At 34.4% G+C, this 11,039-nt stretch overlaps 1 protein-coding gene across 4 annotated transcripts; it reads left to right on the top strand.

The window, feature by feature from the left end:
- LOC110610042 (succinate dehydrogenase [ubiquinone] flavoprotein subunit, mitochondrial) lies at nucleotides 1-6,392 on the top strand. Of its 4 annotated transcripts, none has more exons than XR_006350065.1 (16): nucleotides 1-312; nucleotides 750-920; nucleotides 1,983-2,070; nucleotides 2,494-2,640; nucleotides 2,737-2,877; nucleotides 3,088-3,173; nucleotides 3,267-3,359; nucleotides 3,450-3,513; nucleotides 3,641-3,784; nucleotides 4,083-4,270; nucleotides 4,436-4,610; nucleotides 4,718-4,877; nucleotides 5,099-5,168; nucleotides 5,255-5,375; nucleotides 5,461-5,498; nucleotides 6,070-6,392. XR_006350065.1 is itself a non-coding variant. In XM_021749909.2 (16 exons), exons 1-16 carry the CDS (start codon nucleotides 199-201, stop codon nucleotides 6,170-6,172), a joined length of 1,914 nt encoding a protein of 637 aa, XP_021605601.1. In that variant the 5' UTR covers nucleotides 5-198; the 3' UTR covers nucleotides 6,173-6,392. The 4 variants fall into 4 exon arrangements, 3 of the variants coding, with proteins under 3 accessions (XP_021605601.1, XP_021605602.1, XP_021605603.1); XM_021749909.2 differs by having other exon boundaries at nucleotides 5-312; nucleotides 4,707-4,877; XM_021749910.2 differs by having other exon boundaries at nucleotides 5-312; nucleotides 753-920; nucleotides 4,707-4,877.
- Nucleotides 6,393-11,039: the final 4,647 nt, after the last annotated feature.

An 11,039-nucleotide genomic window follows, 5' to 3' on the forward strand; every position in this document is an offset into this window, starting at 1 on the left:
AAGCACAGGGGCAGTCTTAACTGATAGCCGAGTCGCGCGCATCGGTCAGGGAGCCTCCGCTTGGCTCACTAGGCCTCTTGCTCTTTAGCTCTTCCATTCAACTCTCTCTGCTAAAACCAATACCCTACATACTACACTATTCATTAACCCAACTGCTTACTTCCATTAGCAAACACAGCGTAGAGAAATTGTCCAGAGATGTGGCGGTTCGTTGCTCGTGGTCTTCGCGTTCCTTCCTCTTTTTCTTCTAAGAAACCGCTCTCTAATGACTCTCTTGGATCTCACATTTCCAGATTTTTCTCTACTGAATCCGTATGTCGTCTCATTCATTTTCAGCTTCTCCTCTTTTGTGATTCGACTTGACTTCTGATTTGAGCTCGTATTTAGGGTTTTAATGGTCTGCCTTGAAAAAAAAAACATCAAATATAGATTTTTTCCCTTTCTGCTTGTTTTTATGTTTGAAGGCTGAGAAGACGTTGGAAAAGATAGGAATGTCAACTTTCTATTTGATCGCAATTGCGAATGTGAACGCAAATCAACTTACTCTATTATGTTTGTTGGTTCTGTAGAGTTGAGCTTTTGGCAATTGAAGGAAACCGAGATTACTGCTTAGTATCGAATAATTCTGCCGTCCTTACTCCCTTGTTTTGTTGTAGATGTCCGTGTCTTTCCTATGGAGTTGACACTATTGTCTGCTTTAGTTTTGTTACGAAGCTATATTTGGTTTTGATTTTCGTGATATGATATAGCAGACTGGTGGACGATCCTCATACACAATTGTTGATCATACATATGATGCAGTTGTGGTAGGAGCAGGTGGTGCTGGGTTGAGAGCTGCCATAGGACTCTCAGAACATGGATTTAACACTGCTTGCATTACCAAGCTTTTTCCAACTCGTTCACACACCGTTGCAGCTCAGGTAGAAATTTGGATAATCCATCATTATGCATATTGCATGTCTACGTGGATGGTTTTGATTGAAAAATTTATTCATCGTTTTATGCCCCGTGATATCATTTGAATTGGGTGCTCTTTGACATAGTGAGACATAGCAATTTACAAGAGCATGTGCATTTGTGGTGTTTAATCTGATTAATAGTAGTTGATGCTGTTTGATATTGCAAGGTCCTTTATTAGTCCTGCAAAATAACAAGGGTTAGAGGGCCCGGTGGGCCTATGGCACTAGGCACTCCGATGGCTGAGTAAGTTCAAGGATAGTAAATGAGGAGGAAGAAGAAAATGAATGCTCAAGGAATAGAATTATGGAACAGGGGAATGTTAAGAATGTCTTCTTACCTAGTACATGAAGTATAAATAATCTTTTTGCACCAAACTATGAGGATCTCATATGGAGGCCCTATGATTATCCCTAAAAGTATAGGATCAAGAACTCTCCTCCTTGAATATCCTCGATGATCATTGCTAGGGTTGGCATTTCTCAATTGTTGTCAGTATGGCACGCCATATCCATACGAATCATTTTTGGTGGACAGTTAGCTATTTAATAATTAGCTAGCTAGATAAGTTGTTTAGTAAGACAGTCGTCAGCATTGACATTGTATTTCAGCTAAAGAGTGTTTACAGTGTAAGACCAATAAATGATATAAGATGACATGTCTTTTATTATGGGGTTGACTTGTATAAGGGATATCTGATTGCTTGCTGACCTACTAACTCGGTCAACTTATTAGCTCTGTCTATTTGACTCTTCCTTGACCCTGCCAAGCGGATTTGGATAAGGTCTTAGGAGACGTGTGAACATCTTATGAAGTGGAGTTATTATATCGTATCAGGGATCATAAGGGCATATTTTCTCTGTGTTTGCTATGATTTTGTGAGATGTAACTATGTATCTGTTGGATTGGGCATCGTAACTGCATATCTAACCATCATTGGTGCCAAACCATTAAGTGACCCTTTATAAATCCTGTGATATTTGGGTTTAATATATCTTGCTAAAAGCGTGGGGAAAATTTTGTAGGGAGAAATCAATGCAGCTCTGGGAAATATGACAGAAGATGATTGGAGGTGGCACATGTATGACACTGTCAAGGGAAGTGATTGGTTAGGTAAGTTGGTTGTTCATGCTTGGAACTCAAATATTTTGATGGGCATTTACAGATTGAAAGTGGGAAATTGAGATGTGGCCATACATCAATTAGTTTGCTTTGTTGGATTAGATGGTTTACTGAAAATTTCTTCCTTTGAACTTATCTTCTTTGTAAGTTAGGAGGTAAAGTGGTATGTAAGCACAGTGAACCTATGGACTTACTGAGGTTTCTTATTATTGAAATGTTACTCTCTGGAACAGGATGCTGCCATCTTTACTTCCCAATTTGAAGTTTCTTTGTATTTTCAAGCAACATAGCTTGTGCTAACTCGAATATTGACTCCATTCAGTTCATATGCTGCTGCATAGATGAGTTACTTTTTGTTTGAATTCTTTCCCCATTTTGTTGGTTGTGCATTGATGGCCAAAGATACATCTACAGGTGATCAGGATGCTATTCAATACATGTGTAGGGAGGCACCAAAGGCAGTAATTGAACTTGAGAACTATGGGCTGCCATTTTCCAGAACAGAAGATGGACGAATTTATCAGCGTGCATTTGGTGGTCAGAGTCTAAATTTTGGAAAAGGTGAAAGGAACTTGAAATTTGGAATGCCAATAATTGAATCAGATGATTTTTCAGTAGCTTTCTAACATGGGGTTCTCAATGCTGTAATTGGTATAGGTGGACAGGCATATCGTTGTGCTTGTGCTGCTGATCGAACTGGGCATGCTCTTTTGCACACTCTCTATGGCCAAGCTATGAAACACAATACACAATTTTTTGTGGAATATTTTGCTTTGGATCTACTAATGAATACTGATGGTATGTATACTGATATGACTTGCAATCAGCTTATTTGTAGTATGATTTAATTTTAGGATCAGCTTATTTGTAGTATGATCTAATTAGAGAATGATACAGGACTTTTAAAAAACCTGTTGGATAATGCTTGATGTCCAAGGCATTATTGCAGTCAAAACCTGGAGGCTTTGTGTATGGAAAATTAACAGATAATTGATTCCTGATATTCAGGTAGCTGTCAAGGAGTAATTGCATTGAATATGGAGGATGGGACGTTGCATAGATTCCTTGCTGCTTCAACTATCTTGGCCACAGGGGTACTATATTTGTAGCCCAATGTTTTTCAGATTACTGTAGTGCTTGAAGTGAGGTTATTCTATTTCAATCTGTATTTTATTCTGGGTCTTTAGGGCTATGGTAGAGCATACTTTTCGGCAACCTCAGCTCATACATGCACTGGAGATGGCAATTCTATGGTTGCACGGGCTGGGCTTCCTCTCCAGGTTTGTTGTGCTACTTAATCTTGAAGAGAGTTTATATAGATATCTTCTTTTCTAGACCTTTTTTTTTAATTCTTGATATTCCTTCTGCAGGATTTGGAGTTTGTTCAGTTTCATCCTACAGGCATATATGGGGCTGGCTGCCTAATCACTGAAGGTTATTATTATTATTTTTTAATTCACAGGAACACTACCATCTGGATTCCAGCTTCAATAATTAATTCTGATGACAATTCAAACACAAGTTGAAAAACATCCTTACTAGTCTTTTCTGCACCTTGTAGGATCTCGTGGTGAAGGTGGTATCCTTAGGAACAGTGAAGGTGAACGATTTATGGAAAGATATGCTCCTACAGCCAAGGATCTTGCATCAAGGGATGTTGTTTCAAGATCTATGACCATGGAGATTCGGGAGGGCCGCGGTGTAGGTACGACTGTCTCCCATAATTAGATATTTTCATCTTGCATGCAGGCAATTTTGTGCTATCTTTTTGTTAGCAATGAGATATGTAGTTATTAACTGTTTTACTTATTGTGTAAGCTTGCCTAAAGCATTGATTTGATGGTGGGCCTTTCTTTAATTGCTCATATCTATGGTTTCCATAACTGAAAATTTATTTGTTTAGTAATAATGTAGCAGTAAATATTCATGCTCATGGTTACCCATGCTTTGTACCGATAGTGGTTCTAGCATTTAAAACCAAGTTTGATCTCAATTTTTGGCAGGACCTTTGAAGGACCATATCTATTTGCATTTAAACCACTTGCCCCCAGATGTACTAAAAGAGAGGCTTCCTGGTATTTCTGAAACTGCTGCCATTTTTGCTGGTGTGGATGTTACAAAGGAACCCATCCCTGTCTTGCCTACTGTGCATTACAATATGGGTGGAATTCCCACAAATTACCATGGAGAGGTGAGTAGTGAGTCACATATGTCAGAATCTCTTACCACCAGCAGTACTTTTATGGTTAGCATTGGGTTTGACGTTCCATTGATCAATTGAGACAAATGTGTATAAGGAACTCACCATTCACCTGCTTTTCAAGCCCTGGAAAATTTGTGCTTATTCATTCTTTAGGTGGTTACTGTTAAAGGCAATGATCCCGATGCTGTAGTTCCTGGTTTAATGGCTGCTGGGGAGGCAGCCTGTGCATCTGTTCATGGTGCCAATCGGCTTGGTGCAAATTCTCTGCTTGACATTGTTGTTTTTGGTCGAGCTTGTGCAAATCGAGTAGCAGAGATCCATAGACCAGGTTTCAGCTGATGAACTAAAAGAATCTTTTTTTTTTTATGAAAAAAAAATTATCAGAAGAAAAAAGGCTTGGAATTTGACTTTCTCTAACTTATAGGGGAAAAACAGAAGCCTTTGGAAAAGGATGCTGGAGAGAGGACCATTGTGTGGCTAGACAAACTGAGGAATTCAAATGGATCATTGCCAACTTCACAAATCCGATTAAATATGCAGAGGATAATGCAAAATAATGCAGCTGTTTTCCGTACACAAGACACATTGGAAGAAGGTATGCTACTTTACAACAACTGAAAGTTTGTTTTGACCCTGGAGTTCCATCGGTGCTGTTTGTACCATTATTTTACTCCCCCTCTCTCCATCCCCTCTTACCCTCTTCTTTCTATGCTTTTCTATTTACATTGACTACCGTTACAATCTTTAATCAGTTGTTGGTTATTGTAGCGTATTTATCTTATAAGGCAGCTTCTTCCTAATTTGTTGCTACTGCAGGTTGTCAGCTGATTGACAAAGCATGGGAGAGCTTTCATGATGTGAAGTTGAAAGATCGCAGTCTAATATGGTTCGTTGTTATTGAAGATGCCAATGTTCTAACTATTTTCTTGATTGGCCTATCAGATAAGCTTACTTCCTGGTTTGTTTTGACAGGAACTCTGACTTGATAGAAACCATTGAATTAGAAAACCTTTTGATAAATGCCTGTATCACAATGCACTCTGCTGAGGCTCGGAAGGAGAGCAGAGGGGCACATGCCCGTGAAGACTTCACTGTGAGTTTGGTTCTATTTATGAGATACTAATATTCTATTTATTGCCAGTTTTCTTGAAATAAATTAATTTTTTCTGATTCTGCAGAAAAGAGATGATGAAAATTGGATGAAGCATACTTTGGGGTAAGTGGTAGCTCTCATGCTTGGTGACATGCATCTATTGCGAGCAAAGTTATATGTGTCTTTAAGATCTAAATTTATCTGTATTATAGGGTGAAGCCTTGGAGAGTAAAGTAGGGTCTCCATCACGTCGATATAAATTTGATATTGGAAGTTTTCTCAAATTATAAATAGCAGGTCAAGCAAAATAGGAATGATGCTGTGAGATAGAAAAATAAATCAGCTTTCCAATTAATATGTTTAAGATGTAATATATTATGTTAGAATGCATAATTATGTTGTTTTGTTGGAAAATTGATTAGTTCCATTTCCCACAATGTTTAAACCTGTATTATGAGCTCCTGCGTTTTATTTTGTGGATTAAATCTATTGCCGTGTACCCTCTAGTATTGGGGAGTGGGAAGAGGTGGTTATATCTGGCCAACAAGCTTAGGAATCTGAAAAGGGCTTATGAATATTTTAGTATTTAGCTTTAGTGCTAGAGAGGGCAGTGAAATTTTTTGATATGGGCAGTAAACTTTTCAGATGATTATGATCCTTGCATTCAACCCGCATTGTTCTATTTGATTTGCAGATACTGGGAGAATGTGAAGGTACGACTCGATTACAGGCCAGTACACATGAATACATTAGATGATGAAATTGAGTCATTCCCGCCTAAAGCTCGTGTTTATTGATGCATTTGCTCATTGAAGAAGTGGCCATGGTTAACGAGGAGACAACAATTAAACATGTGGATGCAATAAAATTGTTGTAAGAGTAGGCATTTTTTGTGATAATTGTTGTTTTCATCAATGTCGATATTAAGCATCTGCAAATCATGTCGAACTTGTATTTACAACTGCTAATAAATTACTGGCTGTAGGGAAAGGGTGAGCTTTCCTCTTATTTGGATCCTAACTACTTCATTGAGTTCCACTCCTTACAAAATTGATAACAAAACTAAAAATTAAGCTTAATCTCTCTGAATCAAAATATTCACTATCAAGAGAGAATGGTCTCTACATCAATCACTATTAAATTTTATGTTGTTTTCCCTAATCTAATCTAGTCGAGTATCTAATATTATAACACAAGTGGGTGGGTGTATATAACACAAGTCATGATTTCATTGTTTAATAGTTGTGATTGCTGTCTTCTAAAACGACTAATGGACAGTGATATTTAGTTTTCAGAAAATATAGAAATTGATGAAAGGGGAAACCATCTAATGAGTAGGCCACTTGGTAAGTCAAAAGAGCAGTGCCTTCCACTACTAGGAGTATTTAACGTCTTTATTCATCTTCCACATTCAAACCCAAAGGACTCCTAATTCCACAAAAGCAACTCTTTATATCAATACATCAATTCATCGCCAATTTGACTGAATATTCTACCCATTTCTCATCTTTAATAATTTCAATGTGAAAAAAGCTCTCATTGTTTTGTTAGGCTAGAAGTTGGGGCCCCTTCCAATTACAAATTTGTCGTTTTCGCTTTTCCGTTTTCTCCAAAACCAATAAAGATTATATATATTATAAATAAAATTTTAAATACGATGTCTTTCTATTTGTTAGAAATTCAAATGGAATGGAATTTGACTATTCTCTTTAACACCCATTAGAATCGAGATATGTTAGTTAACATTTGAAAAGAAACATTGATTCACATAATAAATTATACATTTTAAAAAAAATAAATGAGAATAAAAAAAGATAAATTTATGATCTCCATTTTCAATTTTTCATTTCAAATTATAATAATTTTGAAAAGTAATATTCTAAAATTTAATAAAAAATAAATTAATGTGTATTTTGATAAATTTAATTTAATTTATATTTTATTTATTTTATTTTATTTTTATCATTATTTTGTATTGGTATTCTTTGCCACAACCACTCTTATCATACTTATGAACTCATTGTATTTTTTTTATTATAAATAAGCTATTTAATTACATTCAACACCATGTGAATATGATTTTGAATTTTATAAAATTTATTATCTCACGAGTCAAAAAAATAAATAGGATCAATTCTTTCATACATAGACTCGAATTTAATTCGATTTATCAAAGTAAATTCTGAACTTATACATAAGACAAACTTAATTATCGAGTCTTAATAAAATTGAGTTTTAATTTTTTCAATACAAAAACGGCGGAGAACAAGTATTAAAAAACAATAAAAACTCATTTCTCATTAAACCATCATCGTTTCCATTATTTAATAAAATAAATAAAATTATCACAGACCCACCACTATAAATCTATAATTTCATTACCATTATCACCACCATTACATATGATTTAATATTTACTCTAATCACATCACTCTGAAACAGTCTTTGTTAAAAAAAATAAATTTACTCGATAAAATTACAAAAATTAAAAAAAAACAATTAATTCAAATAATAATAATAATATCTTTAAGGAAAAATTACTCCTGAGATTCTGGATTAGCAAAATTAACTACTTAATCCTTATAATTATAAGTTGCAATTAAAATGTCTCTCAGAAATTTAAAGCACAACTATTAATTCCTTCTGTTAAAAACTATTAAGCGCTTCTGTTAATTTTTTATAAAATACTTATAATGATCCTTATTCTCTAATTCAACCCAGTATTAGAACACTTGTAATCCTCACTTCAATCTTATCCAATTTCTCTATTCCGTCAATTTTTATTTCATGCAACATCCCATCTAACAAAAAATCCTTAAAATTAATAAAACTTACAAACAATCAATGAAATTCTAATTTGCAAAATACAACCCATCAATTTAAAAAATATATTTATTCATATTTATTTCTCAATATAAATACAGAAAAATAATTTAAACTAAAAAATAATCACTATTTGCATTTGAAATCTCACACATCGCTGACCAGCAAAAAATAGCAATTGCCGACCAAGAGTGAGAAGGGAGCAATTGTCGACCAAGAGTGAGAAGGGAGGGAGACGATTTATTGACGGAGAGTAAAAAGTGAGGGAAATTGCTGACTAATTTATAATACCAGCAATGAGGACCAGAGCAAGCAGTGGAGAAGAGTGAAGAAGCAACCAGGACCAGTGAACGCAGTAACGATGTGAACACCGTAAAGAGCATAGGAACGATTGACGAAGAAAGGGAGGAGAGATGCGTGCGGCTGTATCAAATGGAGAGATAGAGAATTCGGCGAGAAATGAGACGGGACAGGGCCAGATCGGACGGCAGAGATGGGTGAGCCTGAAGAGAGAGCTGGAAAGGGCAAAAGTGGGTGAGGTTGAAGCGAGGTAGGGCGTAAATGAACCAAACCGTTCGTGAGCTATTTGAGCTTCGATTCAATAAAAGCTCGACCGAGCTCGACTCGATTTCTAAACGAGCCAAGTTCGAGCTTAATTTTTAGGCTCGTTTGATAAATGAGTCAAGCTTGAACTCCATAGTATTCGGCTCGTTAAGGCTCGTGAGCTCGGCTCGTTTCTGAATTCATGAGCAGGCTTGCGAATAGACTCGTGAACAGTCTCGTTAAGTAAACTGAAATTACTATCATAAGAGAAATAAGGTCAAACCCTGCATATATTTTCATTAGTCAAATCTGAATTTTTTAAAATTCAGCTCTATATAGTTTAGTTAAACTCTTAAACTTGCATATATTTAGATCATTAAGATTTAAAAACTAATCTTTATAAGTTTACATGCTAATTTATAGATATACTTATTTAACTAAAATTATTTTAGTTTTAATATTTTAGTTTTAAATTAAAATTTATTATACATGTAAATAAATTAAATTACTCGTGAACTATTTTCGACTCAACTCGATAAAAATTCGACTCGTTTAAGTTCATTTGCTAAACGAGTCAAGTTTGAGTTTCTTAATACTCGGCTCGAGTTCGATATGAGTAAAGCTCGAATCGGCTCGAGCTTGAAAAAATTTTAACAAGCTAAATTTGAGCTTTTCAAAATTTGGCTCGACTCGGTTTGTTTACACCTAAAGGAGGAGAAAAACAAAAAAAAAAAAAAAAGAAAGAAAAGGAGAAAGACTAAAATTTAATAAATGAATTTAACTGAAAGTAATTTTGACATTTTCTAATTCTCCTTTGAGTAATGATTTTATCAATAGATTAATAAAATTTAATAAAAAAATTAATAACTTTTAAAATATAAAAATATTTTAATTAAAATTTATAATTATAAAAATTAAATAATTAATTTGATTAAAATTTAAAAAGGCATAGAAGCAATTAGTAAAAAAGCAGAGTAGGTTCTAACTGCTCACCAATTTTAGCAGTTATAAAGACAAGATGAGAGTGGTTCAAATTACAAGTCAGTCAACATACTGTAACGGACTAAAACGAAAGCTGTCAAATCTCATAAATGTTTTATTTTTTAAATTAAAATTTAATAATATAAAATAAATTATTTTATTAAAATTCCCAGCTCCTATTATTTCACAGCTCCTATTAATATTATCCCTTTTGGCTTTTTTTTGTTTTCATACATAACCTTCGATCAACTACAACCCTAGCATAGCTGAACCTATGCTATATTCAAAATATTAATAAAATAAAAAAAAACTATTTAAATGTCTCGAGTTTATTAATTTTATATTTTACGTAGTATAATGATTCTACTGCATGATTTTTACGTTTGGGCTAATGAACCGCCCTAAAAGAACAAACCACCTTTTCCTAAAACCTCATCCACTTTATTTTTCACCTTTCAATCCTCTTTTTATCTCTTCTTTATTTCACATATTCCTTTTCCACTCACTTTACTATGTTCAACCAAAAGTTTATTATATAGTTTTTAAATAATATTTCAAATAAAAAACCTTGGCTAAATAATTATCTCAACCCAAATCATACCTCATTTAATTTCTATCGTTACATATATATATATATATACCATTGCAGAAGATTTTTCCCTTATTGTACAAAATAAAAGATCAGGTTTCAATTTTATTGCTAACTACTATTTTTTTATTAAAAAAAAAAAAAAAAAAAAAAAAGAGTGGGCACTAGGCAGAGTCACTATCAGTCGCAGCATGTCCGTTTTGGATAATAAGGACGCCTGATCTCCAAAATGGGCGGTGAGGATTTGCTTAACCCTTCCCAAGAAGATCACAACTATATGACGTCATAAAGACAAAGACGGCGACACCGTATTACATGGACGTTTCAGAAGGAAGGTGGAGAGTGGACCCTACTCCTTAGAATACCAAGGTCCCGAACACAGCGGGAGGAGGGACGGTTTAAAAAAGGAAATTTCTACCGGTTATGTACATGTATTTTTTTTTTAACCAAGTTATATACATATATTTTAAAATTAAAATATATATATATATGAAATATAATAGAATTATATATTAATTTAAAATTTTAATTTTTGATATAAATTAAGTAGTTTTTTTTTAAAATAAAAAAATAAATAAGATTAAAAATTCTAAAAGTGGTCTGGTGTTGTCATTTCGAGAAGATTACTTCCCTTTGTACTGTGGATGGCACGTCATGCACTCCTGGACAATATAATCCTATCCAGTGACACTCACTGACAGAACCTGCATTTGTCCTAAGTAGCCTCA

This window comes from Manihot esculenta, chromosome 2 (genome assembly GCF_001659605.2).
Source record: "Manihot esculenta cultivar AM560-2 chromosome 2, M.esculenta_v8, whole genome shotgun sequence".
In the NCBI taxonomy this organism is placed as follows: domain Eukaryota; kingdom Viridiplantae; phylum Streptophyta; class Magnoliopsida; order Malpighiales; family Euphorbiaceae; genus Manihot; species Manihot esculenta.

What these genes read in the sequence shown, in the direction of transcription:
- LOC110610042 (XM_021749909.2), top strand. Translation starts at nt 199, where the DNA reads ATGTGGCGGTTCGTTGCTCGTGGTCTTCGCGTTCCTTCCTCTTTTTCT. An exon ending in GAGTCTAAATTTTGGAAAAG is followed by an intron (nt 2,641 to 2,736) that starts GTGAAAGGAACT and finishes TAATTGGTATAG; the next exon opens with GTGGACAGGCATATCGTTGT. An exon ending in CAACTATCTTGGCCACAGGG is followed by an intron (nt 3,174 to 3,266) that starts GTACTATATTTG and finishes CTGGGTCTTTAG; the next exon opens with GGCTATGGTAGAGCATACTT.